This window comes from Symphalangus syndactylus, chromosome 11 (genome assembly GCF_028878055.3).
Source record: "Symphalangus syndactylus isolate Jambi chromosome 11, NHGRI_mSymSyn1-v2.1_pri, whole genome shotgun sequence".
Classification (NCBI taxonomy): Eukaryota; Metazoa; Chordata; class Mammalia; order Primates; family Hylobatidae; genus Symphalangus; species Symphalangus syndactylus.
This window is the reverse complement of record NC_072433.2, coordinates 134,589,445-134,611,831: the sequence shown is the minus strand read 5'-3', so window position 1 is coordinate 134,611,831 and position 22,387 is coordinate 134,589,445. Positions and strand designations below refer to the sequence as shown.

Genomic DNA, 22,387 nt, shown 5'->3' with positions numbered 1-22,387 from the left:
CTGGACCCCCAAGACCCCATGAGTGCCCCCTGCCCGCCCCACCCAGCCCTACCTGGCCCACTCTTTGAGCTCCCTGTGGGACAGTGAGTGTCCTTCTCGGAGGGTCACCACAGCAGTGACCCGCTGGCCCCATGTCATATCCGGAACTCCAATCACAGCCACATCTGCGGACAGAAGAACAGTTTGAGGACATGGGAACGCCTCAGTGACCCTTACAGGCCAAAGAGTGCCTGGACGCACAGGAAGAGCGCAGTCTGGCCGCAGCCCTGGAGCCCGTCCTTGGAGAGGCCCCACTCCAATCACCCGTCCTGGTGCCGGCTGGGCCTGTGGGAAGGGGAGTGAGGACGGGCTCCCCACGGTGGATCTGGGGGCTGGGCACTCACAGGGGCTCTGCCTTCCCGCCCCTTGGCTCTCTGCACTCTCCCTGCCACCCTCCTGCAGGGGCATCATGCAGATGGGAGCTGCGCCCAGCCAGGCCTGGGAGCTCTGGTGGGCACGGGGTCAGTGGCTCCAACACCGAGTAGGCTGCATCCCCACTAGCCCCATGTGCCCTGGCCAGGGCAGGGAGCAGAGGTGAGCATCACAGGGACCCCTGAAGGTAGCTGGGACGGTGTCACCTCATCTGCGATCGTCTAAAACTCAAACATGGAAGGCAGCACCCGTCTAACCTGGCCTCCCTGGTGCAAGTCCGGCCACGCACCTGTGATGCTGGGGTGGGCCAGCAGATGCCACTCCACCTCCAGGGCGCTGACCTTGTAGCCTCCGGTCTTGATGATGTCCACTGAGGTCCGGCCTCGGATCCAGTACTGGCCGTCCTTAAACACCACGGTGTCCCCTGAGGAAAGTGGGCTCTGGTTAACTGGCCGTCCTTAAACACCACGGTGTCCCCTGAGGAAAGGGGACTCTGATTACTACCATGTGGCAACCCCAACGCAGAAACAGCTATGCCAGGTAAGCCCACGTTCCTGGCGGTCACGATGTGTGTCCCAAGGTGGGACTGTGCCCGTGATGTGGGGTCTGCCCTTCCTGTGGGGTCCCTTCCCCATGCTCAGCTGTATGCACTTCCTCCAGGGCCAGGTCAGCAGTGGGTCCAGAGCCTGCCAGGACCAGGAGGTGCCAGGAGCCCTGCTGGGCCCGTGGTCTGCAGACACCCTGCATTAGTAAGCCAGCTCAGGCCCTGTTTCCGTCACAGTGATTGATAACCACTGGTCATGGGTGGGATGCGTGGCCTTTTCTAAGCACCAAGCACAGGGTCTGATGCTTTACCCTCTCTCAGGATGGGTGCCAGGGTGTGCTGGGCCTCCTGGCTGTGCTGCTACTGCTGCAAGGACCCCCAGACGGCACCCCTGGGACGGCAGAATAGAGGGGCCCAACATCCCACCACGATGGGGTCCAGCAGTGACTGCCCAGCCCCTCTGGATGGGAGAGGTGCCAAGGCCCATGCAGAGGCCACAGGGAGGGGCTGGTGGCTGAGGACAGGGCCTTTCCTGGGTGCCCAGAGCCTCCTGCTGGTGCCCATCTTATGCCCTCCACACCTGACCATGCTGGTCCTAGAACAATGGCTGGGGCTGCCCCACATTTTCCTTCCTAAGGCAAAGCCACGACATGGCCCTTGCTCCTCTCCCGTGCAGTTCCTGGAGGCCTCCTGTGGGAACTGACCTTCCCCCGTTTTCTTTCTTGAGTAGCTCAACACAGACACCACCAGCCACTGAGGGTGGGGAGTCCGGAAGAGCGGGCTGCAGGCTCAGAGCCTGTACTCCCAGCCCGAAGCTGTCTCATGACGCATGGGCCCATGGTGCGTGTGCCTGCGAGCGTGTGTGCAGCTGGGAGGGCATGGTATGCGTGACTGTGAGCATGTGCATGCACACGTGTGTGCCCGCGGCCATGGGAGCATGCAGGGCGTCTGAGGGCAGTGCTGAGGCCTCAGCTGTCTGCTTCCACACACCCCGCACTCCACATGGGTTATTAGCTGGAATAAATCATAAATACTTCATTACACATCATGCTGTTGGACACAGAAAGGCCCCATCCATCACCTCGCCACTCCTTGAGACCCATGGCGTGCTCCTCAGTCTATTAAACAAGACGGATGGGTGTGCGCAGGTGGGCTCCAGGCTTATTTATGGAGCTCTGGAACTCTGTGCTGATGGGAAGCAGAAAAACCAGAGGCTCCCCGCCAGGACAGTGGTCTCACTGTAGCCCTGGGGTAGTCTGACTGGGAGGCTGGAAGGGGGTGTGCAGGTTGGGCTGTGGGCGGGGGTGGACACAGCCTGTCCCAAGTCCCGTGCGACCCGCCATGGCTCCTGCTCCTGCTGTGCAGCCTGGCTTGTGTGTCCCCTCTGGACCAGACAGCCACCAGTCTTCCAACAGCATCTCTTAATCGCACCGAGCCGCCCGGTCCAGGCTGCACCTGCCCCACAGATGCCACAGCTGCTGACACCAGGGAGGCTGCCAGGTGCTCAGGGCCCACCACACAGCTTCCGGTCTGGCTCCACCCTAACCTGCACCACCCAGAGACCCAGCGCAGCACGGAGCCGCTGCCCTGATCTGGTCCTGCCAGAGAGGCCATCACTGCCCGCACCCAAGGCTGACGAGTCCCCGGCACCCTCTTGAGCTGCCTGTGTCCTGGCTCCAAGCAGCCACCACAGCTGCTCACGGGGCTGAGGCTGCACCAAAGCTACGCCGGCACTGAGCATGTACCACCATTACGCACCCGGCTGATGCTGGGAGAACCTGGGGGGCACCACAAGGAGCTCTTGTGTGTTGTTTCTAACTTCCCGTGAATGTTTTTTATAAGTTTTAAAAATTTGCTTTTTGGTTTATGGAGCAATTTTCTTCCCAATCTCCAGTAGCACCAGGCCTCTGAGTGGGCTCATCACATGGTGAGCCACGCCAACGTTGGCAATGGATTATGATCAGGCAATAACTTGTTAAAGAACAAATTAACATGAACTTAGTTTATGAATACAAGGAACGAGTGCTACAAACACAGGAAAGGCCCATCAATGGCTGATTAGATGCAAGACCCCACCTCTCTGCCCACTGCGAGACCCCCCAACGTCTCTTTAGGTGTGGGTGTGTGTGCAGGTGTGGGTGTGTGTGCAGGTGTGGGTGTGTGTGCAGGTGTGGGGGTGTGTGCAGGTGTGGGTGTGCCTCTGTAGGTGTGGGTGTCTCTCTGCAGGTGTGGGTGTGTCTCTGCAGGTGTGGGTGTCTCTCTGCAGGTGTGGGTGTGTCTCTGCAGGTGTGGGTGTCTCTCTGCAGGTGTGGGTGTGTCTCTGTAGGTGTGGCTGTCTCTCTGCAGGTGTGGTGGTGTCTGCAGGTGTGGGTGTGTGTGCAGGTGTGGGTGTGTGTGCAGGTGTGGGTGTCTCTGCAGGTGTGGGTGTCTCTGCAGGTGTGACTGTGTCTCTGCAGGTGTGGATGTGTCTGCAGGTGTCGGTGTGTATCTGCAGATGTGTTATATCTCAGCAGGTGTGGCTATGTCTCAGCACGTGTGGATGTGTCTGCAGGTGTGGCTGTGTCTCTGCAGATGTGTTATATCTCAGCAGGTGTGGCTATGTCTCAGCACGTGTGGGTGTGTATCCCCAGGGGTCAAAGCCCTGGTGCTGAGATCTCCCAGGACTGGTGGCACTGAGTATCTGCCCATCCTCTCTGGCTCTGGGCTGTTTCTGGCACGGTCAGGCCCGGAGACCCTGCTGTAGGCCTTGTTCAGGGGTCTCTCCCTTCCTGGGCCTGGCTGCCCCTGCCCAGAGATGCTTCTCCTGGAGCCAGTGCTCAGGAAGGACTGCTGGGGGCAGCTTGGGGAGTCGTCCATTCCCTGGGCCCCAGGCCCCAGGCCCCAAATCCCGGCTTCTCAGTGATAGCCCTGCCTGGCCTCCAACCCCAGGGTCGTCACAGGTCCCAGCCTGCCTGCTGTGCTGCACGCACGGTTTCCACTGAGCCATGTGGAGGGAAGAACTGTAGGGGTCGGCGTGGAGCATGGTGCCATCCTCAGGGCCCCAGGCTTCTGTGCTGGAGAAAGTGGCAGCTACACCTGTCGGAAAAAGGCTGTGTCTGAGACTCCCCCAGCAGCACTGGACGAAGCCAATCAGTGCAGGACTGAGACCTGTCTCTGTGACGGATGCCTGTCTCGGGGACGATTCTGAGAGGTGCTTCTGTGCCCAGAACGTATGCGTGGCGTGCGGGAACCCTCAGTGCTCAGAGCACGTGTGTGGCATGCAGGGGCCCTCAGTGGATGGTGGCAGTCGTCTGTCCTTCCCACCCCGGGCATCAGAGGGTGGTGCTGCTCTCGGCCCAGCCAGCACCACAGGGCCGGCTCCCCACTCCAGTGTCAGAATCCCCATCCTCACTGCTGCCTGAAGCTCCTTCCAGGTGTAGGGAGAGACTTCCCACTGCCCACAGAGGAAAGCCCGAGTCCCAGGATGCCTTTGCCAGGATGCCTTTGCCTGGACGCCTTGGCCTGGACGTTCCTGGCATCTTCCTCGCAAAGGCCGCCTCTAGGCCGGGGCCCTTCAGGGTCCCTCCTGCTGCATACACACGGCCCCTCTGCCATGGTCCACCTCCTCTGGCCAGAGTCTTGTCTGCAAGGCCTGGGCACCCCCACCCAAAGGGGCCGCCCCGCTGCTTCCCTCCCAGCCCTGAGCTTGCCCCTTGGAACGTGTCAGGCTTTGTTCTAGCTTCTCAGCACAGAGCAGCCTCAGCTCCGAGGGTTCACATCTCCCTGCCCATTCCTGGACTACTCAGCGCTCGCCTCACCCGCCTTGCTGTGCCTTTGCCAAGGGGAAGAGTGGCTGGTTTTGCTCTTCCAGGCTGGGACGCTGCTATCAAGGGCTCAGGGGCATTGGAGCCAGGGTTTAAACAAAGTCTCAGCCAAGCAAGAGCGGGTCGGACACCGCGGGAGGAGGTCCTGCGGCAGCGAGGGCGACTCAGAAGGTTCAGAGGGCTCCAGGGCAACTCGCGATCATTGTGAAACGCGCGTCAAACAAGTTAAATAACCTTTACTTTTTATAACAACCTATTTATCAAAATGCATCGATTCTGGAATCGGGGTCGGCCGTCAATGGGCTGTGTATCTCCTTGGCCTGATGTGTGCATTAAAGGAGTTTTGTTCTGACAGATACAACGCAGCAATCAATAAACTCCTATTACCTGGATTTATGAGCTGCTTTTGAATTTGGTGCTATTTCATGTCTCTGCCTTCCACTGTAATTGAAAATAAATCTTCCAATGCTCAGATTCGAATTCTCTGGAGTGTGGGTAGAGTGAGGCGCTGCGGTCCCCAGCCCCCCAGCGAGACCTTGTCTGTGGCCTCGGAGGAAGCACTCCTGGCCGGGGGGTGTCCTGACCCACATGCAAGATAAGAACAGCACCTGTTATGCTGTGCAGATCTGGTTCCCGAGCCTGGATCTGGAGTGACACTAGCACCCAAAGCCCGATCCCAGGAAACAAGGTGAAGAGAGGCCCAGACCCAGCCTGTCGGACTTGCTCCCAAATGGCACTGATGCTAGCAACAGAATGTGAAGCCTGGCCCTGGTCCTTGAGGAAAGTGCCAAGGGAAGCCCAAGGCCCTGCCCAAGGCCCCTGCCCAAGCCGCTGCCCTGAGATCTCTGCCCCTGAGACCTCTGCCCTCTGCCCCCGAGTCCCCAGCCTCCAAGCCTGGAACAGGTGCCCCCGTGTGTGTAGAGAGGCAGCTGGAGACCAAGTTACATGAAAGGCTCCACCAGTTGCCCCTGGGCACCCGGCCAGGGGAGGTGGCTGCAGGGAGGACAGACTGAGGCTCAGAGGGGCAGCGGGGCAGGCGGCCTCCACTGCAGACAGGCACAGGCCACCGCCCAGCAGGAGGGAAGGTGCTGGAAGCTCAGGTGACCGTGGGCACTGGAGGCTTCTGCACCTGGACTCCAGTACCATCCAGGTCTCCTCTGTGGGCCAAGGGTGGAAGAGGCTTCTTGAAGGCAGAGGGAGTCCCAGTGATGGCCTGAGACGCAGCTCCCTGACCTGGCCTCAGCGCTCACCCGGCGACTCCCTGACCTTGGCTCAGTCCTCACCTGGTGGCTCCTCAACCTGGGCTCAGGGGTCTTGGGACAGAGGAGACCCTTGTACGTTAAAAAGAGGGGGTCACAGCTGGGCGCATTGGCTCACACCTGTAATTCCAGCACTTTGGGAGGACGAAGAGGGGAGATCATGAGGTCAGGAGATCAAGACCATCCTGGCCAACATGGTGAAACCCGTCTCTACTAAAAATACAAAAATTAGCCAGGCGTGGTGGCGCGCGCCTGTAGTCCCTGCTACTCTCGGGAGGCTGAAGCAGGAGAACTGCTTGAACCTGGGAGGCGGAGGTTGCAGTGAGCTGAGATCGTGCCACTGCACTCCAGCCTGGCGACAGAGCAAGACTCTGTCTCGAAAAAAAAAAAAAAAGGGGGGGGTCACCAAGTGCCAGGATTCAGCACGGCTGCAGCACCAGCAAATCTGAAGACCAAAAAATGATAGAGAAGCGACTTCTAGCCCTGAACCCTATGCCCAGTCAAACCAGCAAACAAGGCTGAGGGCAGAATGAAGACCCGGAGAGACACGCAAGTCTCCAAGTATGGACCCGACACACCCGCTTTGGGAAGCCCCAGGGGAAAGCAGTCCCCAAAGCTGGGGGCGGAAGTGGGAAGAGGAGGATGCCATGGGCTGGGAGCAGAAGTCCTGACCCGGCAGGAGGGAAGGGGTGGTGGTGACGGGGAAGGAGGCGCCATGGGGAGACCAGCCCAGCTCACGACGAATTGGCACCAGGAGACCAAGAAAACCAAGACTTTCCCGACTCTGGAAAACAAAGAAAGAGGAAAAATCTCAGGGTCTCCTGGGCTCAGTTCTCAGCGGCAACTCCATGGTCTCAACAGCGCAGATGCCGTACGGGACTGAGCCAGGCCGCGCCTGAGGAGGGGCCTCCTCTGCGGGACTCAAGCCACCGCAGCAAAAAGGAGTCTGGAGGTGGCGGCGCTGGCGGCCCTCAGGATGCGGGGACCGCACAAAAGCAGCAGCCGGCGAGTCTGGGGAAGGGGCACAGCTGTGGTGGTTCTTCTCAAACTGCTAAAACTACTTGGGTCTTTAAGCCACGGGTGTGTAACTTTGGCTTAAAAAAAAAAAAAAGTAAAAACACTCACCCTCTGCCCAGAGTCCTCATGTGCTTTCTAGGGAACCCAGGCTAAGATACATCTGAAGGCCATGCCCGTCTCGTGGGCCTGGTGGCCCTGCAGGCTGCACAGAAGGGCATCTTGCAGGAGGGCTGGGGCCACCCCTCCTCAGCATGGCCCGTCAGTCAGCTTGGCACCTGCAGGCAGCAAAACACAGTCCCTCTCAGGAGCTGTCAGCGTGGACGTATGGCTCTGAGAAGGGAAGAGAGGGGCTTCACAGCACAGCCTGGCTGAGCGTGGGAGGCCCAGCGAGGTCCCTCTGCCGGATGAAAGGGGCTGGGGCAGGCACGGCCATTTCAGCACCTGTCATCCCCGCGATCGGCTCTGACCTCGGTCGGCACCCTTGGTGCAGAGGCTGGCACCAGCCAGATGAGCCTTGGTTGGGTCTCGGGGCCCCACCAGGATGCCGGTGTTCCTTCCCTTGCCCCACAGAGGTGCCCAGTGTCCTGTGAAGGCAGGATGGCCAGGACAGAGTTTTGGTCAATGAGACAAAGGCCCCAGGGCTTCTGAAAAGGTCCCTCCCTTGGACGAGGGGACAGCTGCAGGAACAGCCCAGGTGCCCCCATCTGACCTCAAATGTGCCATCAGGCCTGGGGCTCAGCGTCCACCTCGTTACCACAGGGAGAGGCTGTGGGAGGCTGAGAGGCTGTGGGCCGGGACCGTGACACTGCCGGTCCCCACTTGGCCTCCACAGTGCCTGCCAGGGAGCTCTGGCTCCACAGGGGAAGCCCCGGCGGCTGGGGCTGCTGTCCCTCTGATTTTCGCTTCTTGAGGCCAATGAGTCCCAACTGAATCACAAGGTCCCTTTAACCCTTTGCCACTGGCCCAGACGTAAGCACCCAACGGCTGAGACCCAGAGGGTTCTGGGGATGCCCAGGGACGCATGGAGCCCCAGCTGGGCCCTGGAAGTAATGGACTCTTGCTGCTGCCCCTAACATGCCTCAGACAGGGTGACAAGTAAGCTAGTGCCCGGCAGTGGTGCCCGTGAGCACGTGGAGGGCCCGGGTGGCTGGGCTGATGTTCAACCTTGGGGTATGGGGCCACTTGGGCCCAGCTCCCTTCTTGGTCCCTGAGCAGAATTTCTCAGTCTGGGGGTTCTCTAGCCCCCCACTCCCCTCTTCCCATCCTTCCCTGTGAGCTCCTGGTGGTCTTCCGGGACCTGGGGCTCTTCCCCTCAATCCTTCCCCACAAGCTCCTGGTGGTCCTCCCCAGGATCCCTGGCTCTTCCCCACAATCCTTCCCCACGAGCTCCTGGTGGTCCTCCCAGGACCTGGGGCTCTTCCTCTCAATCCTTCCCCGTGAGCTCCTGGTGGTCCTCCCAGGACCTGGGGCTCTTCCCCTCAATCCTTCCCCGTGAGCTCCTGGTGGTCCTCCCAGGACCTGGGGCTCTTCCTCTCAATCCTTCCCCGTGAGCTCCTGGTGGTCCTCCCAGGACCTGGGGCTCTTCCCCACAATCCTTCCCTACGAGCTCCTGGTGGTCCTCCCAGGACCTGGGGCTCTTCCTCTCAATCCTTCCCCGTGAGCTCCTGGTGGTCCTCCCAGGACCTGGGGCTCTTCCTCTCAATCCTTCCCCGTGAGCTCCTGGTGGTCCTCCCAGGACCTGGGGCTCTTCCTCTCAATCCTTCCCCGTGAGCTCCTGGTGGTCCTCCCAGGACCTGGGGCTCTTCCTCTCAATCCTTCCCCGTGAGCTCCTGGTGGTCCTCCCAGGACCTGGGGCTCTTCCTCTCAATCCTTCCCCGTGAGCTCCTGGTGGTCCTCCCAGGACCTGGGGCTCTTCCTCTCAATCCTTCCCCGTGAGCTCCTGGTGGTCCTCCCAGGACCTGGGGCTCTTCCCCTCAATCCTTCCCCGTGAGCTCCTGGTGGTCCTCCCAGGACCTGGGGCTCTTCCTCTCAATCCTTCCCCGTGAGCTCCTGGTGGTCCTCCCAGGACCTGGGGCTCTTCCCCACAATCCTTCCCTACGAGCTCCTGGTGGTCCTCCCAGGACCTGGGGCTCTTCCTCTCAATCCTTCCCCGTGAGCTCCTGGTGGTCCTCCCAGGACCTGGGGCTCTTCCTCTCAATCCTTCCCCGTGAGCTCCTGGTGGTCCTCCCAGGACCTGGGGCTCTTCCTCTCAATCCTTCCCCGTGAGCTCCTGGTGGTCCTCCCAGGACCTGGGGCTCTTCCTCTCAATCCTTCCCCGTGAGCTCCTGGTGGTCCTCCCAGGACCTGGGGCTCTTCCTCTCAATCCTTCCCCGTGAGCTCCTGGTGGTCCTCCCAGGACCTGGGGCTCTTCCTCTCAATCCTTCCCCGTGAGCTCCTGGTGGTCCTCCCAGGACCTGGGGCTCTTCCTCTCAATCCTTCCCCGTGAGCTCCTGGTGGTCCTCCCAGGACCTGGGGCTCTTCCTCTCAATCCTTCCCCGTGAGCTCCTGGTGGTCCTCCCAGGACCTGGGGCTCTTCCTCTCAATCCTTCCCCGTGAGCTCCTGGTGGTCCTCCCAGGACCTGGGGCTCTTCCTCTCAATCCTTCCCCGTGAGCTCCTGGTGGTCCTCCCAGGACCTGGGGCTCTTCCTCTCAATCCTTCCCCGTGAGCTCCTGGTGGTCCTCCCAGGACCTGGGGTTCTTCCTCTCAATCCTTCCCCGTGAGCTCCTGGTGGTCCTCCCAGGACCTGGGGCTCTTCCTCTCAATCCTTCCCCGTGAGCTCCTGGTGGTTCTCCCGAGATCCCTGACTCTTCTCTAAGGAGTTCGGTCACCAGGTTTCCTCTGCCGGCTGGAGCCTAAGACGCCATTCACCCCTGCAAGGACGCTGCCCTGCCCCACCGCCCCTCTCCTGACCCCCGGATGCCCCCAGGAGGGGCTGCCGCTGCTCTGGCACCTGCCTGGCAGAGGTGCCCACCTCCGTGTCACCTTCCACTCGCCCCAGAAGGCAAATGTGCGCATGTGTCTCTGAGCGAGGGCATGTGGAGTCAGAGCATCTGAAGAGATCATTTTGGCTGTCAGAGGAGTTACCTGAGACAGACCTTTGACATCTCCTTGGGCAGCAGTGGAGACCCCGGGCCTCACAAGCCCGCTGTGTGATCTTGAGGCAGAGGCAGGCTGTAGGCACAGAGGCAGGTGGGGGAGGCAGGAGCGGCCGGCATCAAAGCTGGCAACCTCTCCTCTCATCCTGACCTGGATGAGGCTGCTGAGAACCTGTAGGCCAGCCTCGGCCATCCTGGCCATCCTCGGCTGTGTCCAGCCATCCCCAGCCGTCCCCTGTGCCCGCCAGCTTATGCCAGAATCCGTGTGGCAGGAGGGGCTGGCCAGGGAAAGGGTTAAGTTTAATTTCTCCTGATTTCTATTTAATATCACGCTCTCCCGGCAGGAGCAGCAGCTGTGAGCTGATTGCAGGCTCTCATTATGCAGAGGCATCGCTAATGGCCTGTGACAAAGGCATGCGGCTTCCAGGCCTTACCCCCGAGAGCCAATTAAACACACATACTCCCTTCCTGTTTGCAGCACATTACAATGAAATTAAACTGAATTTCAAAATCATTTTCTCCTAAAGACATCTCTTTACAATAATTAATGCATGCGATTCCGCCCTGGCTGAAACATGCATCGGCAATGGCAACTGCAAGTGTTTCCGCGCTCACAGCCCCACATCTCACACGGCTGCCCTCCCAGCAGCTCAGAGAGCCCCTCGATTCGCAGAATCCACAGGGCTGTGGTTCCTGTGCTTTCAAAGAAAAAAACATCTTCAGCTTTTTATCTGAATTTAAAAATAAAAGAACTGGCCAGGCACGGTGGCTCACACCTGTAATCCCAGCACTTTGGGAGGCTGAGGCGGGCGGATTACCTGAGGTCAGGAGCTCGAGACCAGCCTGGCCAACATGGCGAAACCCTGTCTCTACTAAAAATACAAAAATTAGCCGGGCGTGGTGGTGGGCGCCTGTAATCCCAGCTACTTTGGGAGGCTGAGGCAGGAGAATTGCTTGAACCCGAAAGGCAGAGGTTGCAGTGAGCTGAGATCATGCCCACTGCACTGCAGCCTGGGCGACAGAGCAAGATTCCGTCTCAAAAATAACTAACTAAATAAATAAAAGAAGTGCAGCGTGAGTCAGGTTGGGGTCGGGGCATTCAGAGGGCGCTGGAGGGACGCTCAGAGCAAGACCTGCTCAAGTCGGGCTCCTGTAAGTCTTCTGCATTTGAAGGGAAGTCATGGACAGGCTTGTTCCCTCAGATCAGCGTGCACTAATGGGGGTGTATAAAAAAGATAAACTGCGAGGGAGTGTTTGATGTGCTGACCACGTCCTGTCACACAGAGGCTTCTAGGGCCCCAGCCCCAGGTCTCCTGCTGATGTCCAGCCCACAAAAGTGCCTCCCAGGGTACCTTGGGAAGCCTGTGAGATGCTGCGTGGGGCACTGGCCTCTGCTCTAGGGGCTCACGGAAACTTCGCTTTGCAAATGTGCGGAACGACCACACACCTAGCACACCTGCCTCAGAGCAGCACGTGCTCCAGGGCCTCTGGGACCCACAGGATCAGGCCATGAGGCGGCGAGGCTGCGGGCCAACATGGCCCCTTCCAGCATCCCTCAAGGAGCCCATCCCACCTGCATGCTGCAGCCCCCAAGCTCTGCTCCCTGTGGAAGGGCATGGGGCAGATGCGTTTCTGATTTCGGGCCAGCAGATTCTGATGCACGGAAATGGGCTTCTCTTTTTGGAAAATATTACTTAAAGGTTACTACAAAATAATGATGTTCAGCACAAAATATAGACAGGCCAAAAAAAAATGGAAAAGAAAAACCACTGCAATCTCACCACCCAGGGGTCAGGGGCAACGTGCACATCTTCGGGATAAATACACTACAGTGAGTACCTGCAGCCACACACCCACGTGCGTCCACTCTCCAAATGTCCACCCACGCGCGTCTGCTATCCGAACGTCCACCCACGCGTGTCCGCTATCCAAATATCCATCGACATACATCCACTATCCAAATGTCCATCTGAGAGACAGGACTAGCTGGATTTCCTAGGCCGACTAAGAATCTCTAAGCCTAGCTGGGAAGGTGACCACATCCACCTTTAAGAACGGGGCTTGCAACTTAGCTCACACCTGACCAGTCAGGTAGTAAACAGAGCTCACTAAGATGCTAATTAGGCTAAAACAGGAGGTAAAGAATAGCCAATCATCTATCTCCTGAGAGCACAGTGGGAGGAACAATGACTGGGATATAAACCTGGCAACGGCTGCCCTCTCTGGGTTCCCTCCCTTTGTATGGGAGCTCTGTTTTCACTCTATTAAATCCTGCAACTACACTCTCTTCTGGTCCATGGTTGTTGCGGCTCAAGCTGAGCTTTCGCTCGCCGTCGCAGACCCGCCGCTGGCTTCCATCCCTCTGGATCCGGCAGGGTGTCCGCTGTGCTCCTGATCCAGCGAGGCGCCCACTGCCACTCCCCATCAGCCTAAAGGCTCGCCATTGTTCCTGCGCAGCGAAGTGCCCGGGTCATCCTAATCAAGCTGAACGCTAGTCACTGGGTTCCATGGTTCTCTTCTGTGGCCCACGGCTTCTAATAGAGCTACGACACTCACCGCATGGCCCAAGATTCCATTCCTTGGAATCCGTGAGGCCAAGAGCCCAGGTCAGAGAACACCAGCCTTGCCACCATCGTGGAAGCGGCCTGCCGCCATTTTGGAAGCTGCCCGCTACCATCTTAGGAGCTCTGGGAGCAAGGACCCCCTAGTAACACATCCACATACGTCCACTATCCAAACGTCCAAGTATGCCCCATGGGGAGGGACGTGGGACCCTGGGACCAAGCCAGCTTCTCACAAAGGAGGGGGTCAGGCAGCAGCGGCCCGGCGCAGGCGCAGGTTGAGCAGGAGGGTGGCAGTGGGGGCTGCCAGCAGGCTCCAGGGGCGCCGCCGTGTCTCTTGACTGCCACAGGCTTCCTGGGCCACCTCAATCAGGCGGGCAGGTTCCCGCTCACCCACAGGCCTGTTCTGGCAGAGAGAACGCGCTGATTTGTGGAAAGTAAACAAACAGCCACACTACTGCAAACCAACCGCACTGTGTCAGCTGACTTCTGACCCTGGTGGGGAGAAGGATGTGGAGGACACAAGTGTGGCTAAGCGTGGAGGTGGTGAGGTCTCTGGGTGCAGGGGTGCACCTCGGAGGTGGAGGGTGCCCCAGCCCACGAGGGGCAGCAGGGCCACCAGGAAGGGCTGCGTGGGGCCCAGCGTCTGTGGTCAGGGTACGTGCATGCTGGAGCGGCTGTCACGCTGAGGGACAGTGTAGAAGCCTTGTCATGGGGCACCGAGGCCCCTGGCACTGAGAGACAGGGCCAAGAAGCCCGCTCTAGAGGCCGGTGAGGAGGCCGGGTGCTCAGGAGGCAGTGCCGTAACGGCGGCCCCCAGCCCCACTCCACCCCATCTTCCGCCTTTCGCTGAAAATTCTGGGAACTCCCAGCCTCGGTGTCACTCAACCTGGGCAGCGATGAGTTCTTGCCTGTTCCCTTGGGGCCTCCTCCACTCCCACGGGGCTGGGTCCTACCTGTCTTAAACCAGCCATCCAGGGTGAATGCACTTTTAGTTTCTTCTGGTTTATTCCAGTATTCTCGAAACACGGAGGGTCCCCTCACCAGCAGCTCCCCCTCCTTTTCTTCAAGCCCTGGGGTCACCTGTGGAGGATGAAGAACGTGGAGGTCAGAGCCGGGCACACCCTGTTGGGATTGGCGCTTTCTGAAACTGCGGGCTGCTCCTGGCCCACCCAGGGCCCACCCAGGACCGCGTGCTTTCTCAAACTGCGTGCTTTGTTGGAATGTTGGAAAATGCAGCTTTGACAGGTGGAAGCCAACCATGCTGAGCTAAGCGTTCCCCGCCGTCCTCTGCGGGCCCCGGTGCCCTGGCCGGGAGCTGGGTGTCCTTTCATTCCTCCCAGAACAGCCACAGAAGCACGTGCTCCTACCCCATCCTCTAGACTCGAGCATGTTACCGGCCCAGGCCTCAGCACTCAGAGCCTGGGCTGGATTCAGGCAGCCTGTCCACGTCTAAAACCGGTGCCCAAATCCCATCTTCGGGGACGTTTCTCAAACCAGGGAACACAGCAGCGGGCATCTGTCCACACCTTGCCCACAGGGGCTGGGGCAGCTTGGAGCGGGCAGTGCCCTCCGCAGGGCTGAGTGGCCAACTACAAGAGGGAAGACTCTGGGAAGGGAAGGTGGGGCCCAAGGGTGGAGGGTCCCTGGAGGCCCCTGTTAAGCATGCAGGCACTGCCATGGCCACAGGAAACACAGCCTCACTGTTCTTCTATTGTGACCATGGAGAGGGCGGGAGGGAGGCGGGGTTATATGAGCCTGGGCTGGGGGTCCCTGCAGCACCAGGAGCAGATGGCGTGAGCACGCGGGAGGCCCTGGACACGGTGGGTCTGTGAAGACTCCGGCCGAGCCCTCGGCTCATAGGTCAGGAGGGTCTGGGGAAGGCAGAGGAGCAGGGGCTTCAGGTGAGCAGCTCCATGACCCTCACCCTTCTCTACTGTGAAAGTGTCTGGCTGTGACCCAGGAGGTCAAGGGATGTGTACAGAGTCTCACTGAGGCTCATCACCTGCCATCTGGAATGGACTTCAAAAAACCAGGGGCCAGGGAAGTAGGCTGCGAAATAGCAGAACACATTGATCTGATGTGGAGAAAGGACGCTCAAACGCCCTGGGGCCAACACTACCCCACGGTAGCCTCTGCCGAGTGTGTCGTCCCGCTGCCAACCTGCCAGCCTGGGCTCCTCCAGGAGGGGCTGACGCCACCCACGGGGGTGAAACACCTGCCCCACGTGGTGACGGGGCTTTCTGTGCAGTGCCCAGCCTAACTCCTGCCTGCTCAGAGCCCTGTGTTTGTTTTTTCAAAGAAACCACGGACTTTATCTGAATTTCGTGAATTTTTCCACTTCTGTCCTTTATCTGCTCCACTGACGTGGTCAGACTGGCCACTGGTCAGTACGCTTGTGGGACATGTAGAGACAGCAAGGCAAAGGCCCTACAAATAAAATGACATTGAAACCAATCCCAGGGAAGAAAGGTCAGACTTTGCAGAGTTAAGCCAACCAAGTCACAGTAAAACAAACACCTCAACCTCTTCGTAGAATGTCAACAAGACCAAGAATCTTATCCCTAACATTAAAAATGTCCAGGGTACAATACAAAGTTACTCAACACGGGAAAAAAACAGAAAAATAGCAACTCATATAGAAAAAAAATACAACAGCACTGAGACAACATAGTTATTGGAATTACCTGAAAAAGACTTTAAAGCACCATTATAAAAATGCTCCAAAAAGTAAGGGCACACTTTGGGAGGCTGAGGCGGGCAGATTGCTTGAGCTCAGGTGTCTGAGAACAGCCTGGGCAGCATGGCAAAATCCTGTCTCTACAAAAAACACAAAAATTAGCCAGGTGTGGTGGTGTGTGCCTGTAGTCCCAGCTACTTGGGAGGCTGAGGTGGGAGGATCGCTTGAGGTGGAGACTGCAGTGAACCAAGACTGCAGCACTGCACTCCAGCCTAGGTGACAGAGTGAGACCCTGTCTCAAAAAAAAAAAAAGAAAGAAAGAAAGAAAGGGCAAACACTTGGAAATAAATGGAAAAATAGAAAGTCTCAACAAAGAAATAACAGATATAAAGCAGAAGCAAACAAAAATTTAAAAACTGAAAAATACGGCAATAAAAAATGTCATGGATTGGTTCAGGAGCAGGACGATGAAGAAACAAATGTGACAACTTGAAGACAGAGCAACAGAAACGACCCAAAATCTGAACAGCATAGAAAAATCACCAGGAAAGTCAACACACAGAGGGCTAACGCTCATGTTACTGGAGTGACAGAAGAAAAGATAACACTTAGGTGCAGAAAGTCGTTTGGTAAAATTTGGCTAAAACCCCAAAATTCGGTGAAAACATAACCGTATAAATTAAAGAAGCTGAGAGAATCCCAAACAGGACAAACCAAAAGATGTCCAAGCCCAGACACATCCTAATCCAATCACTGACAAACAGAGAGGAACAAGGGTTCCTGCGCCCACTGATCTCTCCACGGAAACAATGGAGGCCAGAAAGAAGTGGATTTGTATTATTATTATTTTTTTTTCTGAGACAGACTCTCATTCTGTCGCCCAGGCTGCAGTGCAATGGCATGATCTCGGCTCACTGCAACCTCCACCTCCCAGGTTAAAAGAATCCTCCTGCCTCAGGCTCCCAAGTAGCTGGGATTACAGGTGTGCACCAACATGCCTGGCTAATTTTTGTATTTTTAGTAGAGATGGGGTATCCCCATGTTGGCCAGGCTGATCTCAAATTCTTGACCTCAGGTGATCCACTCCCCCCTTGGCCTCCCAAAGTGCTGGGATTATAGGCGTGAGCTACCACATCCAGCCAAGAATCATATTTTTAAAGGGCTGAAAGAAAATAATTGTCAACCCAGAATTCCTAATCCAACGAAAATATCCTTCAGGAAGGAAGACAAAGACATTCTTAGATGAGGAAAAATAAGGTAATTTGTTGCAAGTAGATCTGATCTAAAAGAATTCCTGTAGAATGTCCTTGAGACAGAAAGAAACTGGTATCAGAAGGAGACTTGGTACATTGGGAATACAGGAAAAGCAACAGAAGTGGCAAATAATTGGATGAATGAAGTTGAGTTCCTTTCTTCTCAAGTTCTCTAAAATATTTTTGACTGTTGAAACAAAAATTACCATTTTGTCTAACGGAGTTTACAACAAATACAGATATTACGCTAACTACACTCTAAAGGCAGAGGGTAAGTAACCGATGTGGAGGCAGGGATGTGGCTCTACATTCCGGAAGTGTTAAAATGTTGACTTTAAGTAGACTGTAAAAAAGGAAGTATGTATATTGTAGTCTCTGGAACTACTACTAAAAAAACTATGCAAAGACATTTATGGTCAAAAACTTAAGAGACAAATTAAAATGGAATACGAAAAAATAACCTCAAAGAAGCCAGTAAAGTTGAGCAATAAAACCCTCACGGAACAATAGTAAACAAATAGTAAAATGGTAGGCTTAAATTCAAGCATATCAATAATTACATTAAATGTAAATGGTCTAAACATACCAATTACAAAGCTTGTCAGGCTGGATTAAAAAAAACACACATAATCCAACTGTATGCTGTGTATAAGAAACTTGCTTCAAATACAATTACACACGTAGGTTGGAAGTAAAGGGATTGAACAATATATACCATGCAAACTCCAATCAAGAAATTAAAATAGCTATAATAGCAAAGTAAACTTAAGAGCAAAGAGCATTACCAGAGCATTAAATGTTAATAAGAGTCAATTCACCAATAAGACACAATCATTATAAATGTGAATGTACCAAACAACAGACTTTCAAAATATATGAAGCAAAAACTGAAAGCAGAAACAGGCAGTTACAACAGTTGGAAAATTCAACCCCTCACTTAGTAACAGAACAAGCAGTGAGAAAACCAACAAGGATATAGAAGAACTGAACAACACGATCAAACACCTTCATCTAATTTAGAGAACATATTTACTGAAACAAGCAGGACACACACTCTTGCTCTGTCACTCAGGGTGGAGTGCAGTGGCACAATCACAGCTCACTGCAGCCTCAAACTGCCAGGTTCAGGTGATCCTCCCACCTCGGCCTCCTCAGTAGGTGGGACAAAAGGCATGTAACACCATGCCCAACTATTTTTTTTTTTAACTTGTAGAGATGGGGTCTCACTATGTTGCTCAGGCTGGGCGCAAACTCTTGGGCAGTGATTCTCCTGCCTTGGCCTCCCAAAGTGTTGGGATTACAGGTATGAGCCACTGTGCCTGGGCAGAATATATACTCTTTTCAAGTACCCCAGAACATTCTTGAAAAGAAACCACATTCTGGGCCATAAAACACAACTTAACAAATTTAAAAGAATTGAAATATACCAAGTGTGTCTTTTGACTGTAATGGACTTAAACTAGAAATCAATAACAGAAAGACAATGGAAAAATATCCAACTATTTGGAAAACATGCACTATACTTCTAAATAATCCACAAGTCAAAGAGGAAGTCTTAAGGAACATTAAAAGTATTTTGAACTAAATGAAAATAAAAATATATCAAAATTTAGGCCGGGCGCGGTGGCTCATGCCTGTAATCCCAGCACTTTGGGAAGCCGAGGCAGGCAGATCACTTGAGGTCAGGAGTTCGAGACCAGCCTGACCAACATGGTGAAACCCCATCTCTACTAAATACAAAAAATTAGCTGGGCGTGGTGGCGCATGCCTGTACTCCCAGCTACTCGGGAGGCTGAGGCAGGAGAATTACTTGAACCTGGGAGGCTGATGCTGCAGTGAGCCAAGATCATGCCATTGCCCTCCAGCCTGGGCAACGAGAGTGAAACTCCATCTCAAAAAAAAAAAAAAATACATATATATATATATATATATATATATACACACACACACACACACACACACAAATATACATATATATAAATTTGGGGATGCAGCTAAAGCAATGGTTAAGGGCAATGTACGTCATTAAATGTACACATTATAAAGAGAAAAGGTCTCAAATCAATAATCTAAAGCTTCACCTTAAGCAACCAGAAAAAGAGAAAAGCCAGAAGCAAGTAGAAGAAACCAAGAACAAAATTGGTGAAATTGAAAACAGAAAAACAATAAAGAAAAATCAATGTATCTAAAAGTGACTTCTTTGAAAAAAAGAGCCATAAAACAGATAAACCTCTAGCAAGGATAACAAAGAAAAAAGAAACAGAAGACACAAATTACCAGCATGAGGAATGGGAGCCACATAACTTCAGGCTCTGAAACCATTAAAAGGTTAAGATGGGAATTCCCTTATTAACCTTCTGATCAACCTTTTAATGATTTCGTGGCCTGAAGGGAAACTCTACACAAAGAAATTTAACAGATTAAATGAACCAATTCCTCAAAAATGATATGTACCAAAAATCACCCAAGATGCAACAGATGACCTGAACAGTCCTATAAGCACTAAAGAAATTGAATTCATTGTTCTTTTTCTTCCAAAAAAGAACGTTGGTAGGGCACAGTGGCTCACACCTGTAACCCCAGCACTTTGGGAGGTGAGGAGGGAGAATCACTTGAGGCCAGGAGTTCAAGATCAGCCTGGGCAATATAGTGAGACCCCAACTCTACAAAAATAAAAATAAAAAATTACCTGGGCATGGTGGCACATGCTTGTGGTCCCAGCTACTTGGGAGGCTGACGCAGGAGGATGATTGAGCCCAGGAGTTCAAGGCTGCAGTGAGCTATGACTGCACTACTGCACTCCAGCCTGCATGACAGAAGGAGACCTTATCCCCCACACACAAAATAATAATAATAGAAAAGAAAACCTCTAGGCCCAGATGATTTCATTGGTGAATTCCACCAATCATTGAAAGAAGAAATAATACCAATTCTACACAATCTCTTCCAGTAAAAAATAGAGAAGGAGAGAACACTTCCCAACTCATTTAATGAGGCCAGCATCACCCTCAAACACAACCCAAAGAAAGTACAAAAATGGGAAACTACAGACCAAAATTTCTCATGAATACAGATGCAAAAATACTCAGCAATATGCTAGCAAATCAAATCCAGTACTACATATGAAAAAATGACCCACCAGGACCAAGTGGGGTTTGTCCTGGGAATGAAAGCTTCATTCATTGTAATCCACCATATTAACAGCCTAATAAAGAAAAGTCAATCAATACCGAAAAGCTTTTTGAAAAGATTCAACATACATTTAGTGGTAAAAACTCTCAGCATATTATAGATAGAATGTAATCTGCAAAAAGCCAGTAACTAACACACTTGCTGAAAGACTGAATCCTTTCCCTAAGATCAGAAACAAGAAGGTCCACTCTGACTGCTTCTGTTCAGTACTGTACTGGAAATCCTAGTCAGGGCTTTGGTCATATGGGTTGGAAAGGAGGAAATAAAACTGTTCGTATTTGCAGAAAACATGATTGTATTTGTAGAAATTCCCAAGAAGTCTATAAAAATCTCCTAAAACTGGTAAGTTAATTTAGCAAGGTAACAACTAAAGTATTTGAGGCCAACACACAAAAATCAATTCTATGTCTACCTACTAGCAATGAACAACTGAAAACTAACAACAGCAACAAAAACGTGACTGTGTGCAGCAGCTCACGCCTGTAATCTCAGCACCTTAGGAGGCCGAGGCAGGCAGATCACTTGAGGCCAGGAGTTTGAGACCAGCCTGGCCAACATGGTGAAACCCTGCCTCTATTCACAATGGAGAGACATACCGTGTTCACGGATCTAAGTAAATGGAGAGACACACCGTGTTCACGGATCTAAGTAAATGGAGAGACACACCATGTTCACAGATCTAAGTAAATGGAGAAACACACCGTGTTCACGGATCTAAGTAAATGGAGAGATACACTGTGTTCACGGATCTAAGTAAATGGAGAGACACACCGTGTTCACGGATCTAAGTAAATGGAGAGACACACCGTGTTCACAGATCTAAGTAAATGGAGAGATACACTGTGTTCACGGATCTAAGTAAATGGAGAGACACACCGTGCTCACGGATCTAAGTAAATGGAGAGACACACCGTGTTCACGGATCTACGTAAATGGAGAGACATACCATGTTCATGGATTGGAAGACTCAGCATAGTAATTGTTAATTCTCCCCCAAGTGATCTCCCCTATCAGAATGGCTAAATTCCAATCAACATCTCTTTTTTTTTTTTTTTTTTTTTTTTGAGGCAGTCTCATTCTGTTGCCCAGGCTGGAGTGCAGTAGCACAATCTTGGCTCACTTCAACCTCCACCTCTCAGACTCAAACAATTCTGGTGCCTCAGCCTCCCGAGTAGTTGGGATTACAGGCATGTGCCACGACACCTGGCTAATTTTTTGTATTTTTAGTAGAGACAGGGTTTTACCATGTTGGCCAGGCTGGTCTTGAGCTCCTGGTCTCAAGTTGATTCGCCTGCCTTGGCCTCCCAAAATGCTGGGAATACAGGCATGAGCCACCACACCTGGCTTTCCAATCAAGATCTCAAAAGGACTTTTTGTAGATATAGACAAGCTAAAACTTTTTTTTTTTTTTTTTTTTTTTTTTGAGACGGAGTTTTGCTCTTGTTGCCCAGGCTGGAGTGCAGTGGCGTGATCTTGGCTCACTGCAAACTCTGCCTTCTGGTTTCAAGTGATTCTCCTGCCTCAGCCTCCCGAGTAGCTGGGATTACAGGCACCCACCACCAGGCCTGGCTAATTTTTGTATTTATAGTAGAGACGGGTTTCATCATATTGGTCAGGCTGGTCTCGAACTCCTAAACTCAGGTGATCTGCCCACCTTGGCCTCCCAAAGTGTTGGGATTACAGCTATGAGCCACCAGGCCCGGCTAGACAAGCTAATTCTAAAATTAATATGTGTACCAAAACAACTCTGAGAAAGAATAAAGTTGGTGAAATCACACTATACAATTGTTAAGATCCACTATAAAACCACAACAGTCAAGACAATGTGGTGTCAGTAGGGGAATGGAAACATAGATCAAGGGAACAGAACAGATAACCTATATGCAGACCCTCTCAAATATGTCCAATTAATTTTTGGCAAAGTGGCAATGGCAATGCAATGCAGAAAGGGTAGTCTTTTTAACAAATATCACACACGCACACACAGTGCATGCACGGGTATCACATACACATGCAGTGTTGCACACGGGTAACACACACATACATGCAGTGTGCACATGGGTAACACATGCACGCAGTGTGTGCATGAGTATCACACACGCAGTGCATTCATGTGACACACAGTGCATGCGTGACACACACAGTGCGTGCACGGGTATCACACACGCAGTATGTGCACAGGTATCACACACATACATGCAGTGCACACGTGGGTAACACACGCAGTGCATGCATGAGTATCACACACACGCAGTGTGTGATTGAGTATCACACACATGCAGTGTGTGCACAGGTATCTCACACACATACATACGGTAAGCACACAGGTAACACACACAGCATGCGCATGGTTAACACATACACTCAGTGTGTGCACGAGTATCACATGTGCAGTCTATGCACTGTATCACAGACATACGCACAGTGCACACATGGGTATCACACATGCGCAGTGCACACATGGGTATCACACAAACACGCACAGTGCACACACGGGTATCACACATGCAGTGCGCACACGAGTATCACACA

The 22,387-nt window shown here is 53.5% G+C and overlaps 1 protein-coding gene across 9 annotated transcripts in view; it reads right to left on the bottom strand.

Moving 5' to 3' along the window:
- The window catches only part of ACSF3 (acyl-CoA synthetase family member 3), a 63,417-nt gene that overhangs the window by 9,761 nt on the left and 31,269 nt on the right, over positions 1-22,387 (bottom strand). For 3 of the 9 annotated variants that reach the window (XM_055232825.2, XM_055232827.2, XM_055232829.2), the window contains exons 7-9: positions 13,687-13,813; positions 701-835; positions 53-164 (exon numbers count right to left, since the gene is read on the bottom strand). In XM_055232825.2, the coding sequence (XP_055088800.1) occupies positions 53-164; positions 701-835; positions 13,687-13,813 (374 nt within the window). Of the gene's footprint in view, positions 1-52; positions 165-700; positions 889-2,942; positions 4,031-7,142; positions 7,310-13,686; positions 13,814-22,387 lie in introns of those variants that run through there. The other 6 variants (XM_063612567.1, XM_063612566.1, XR_010114359.1 and 3 more) reach the window with 5 other exon arrangements.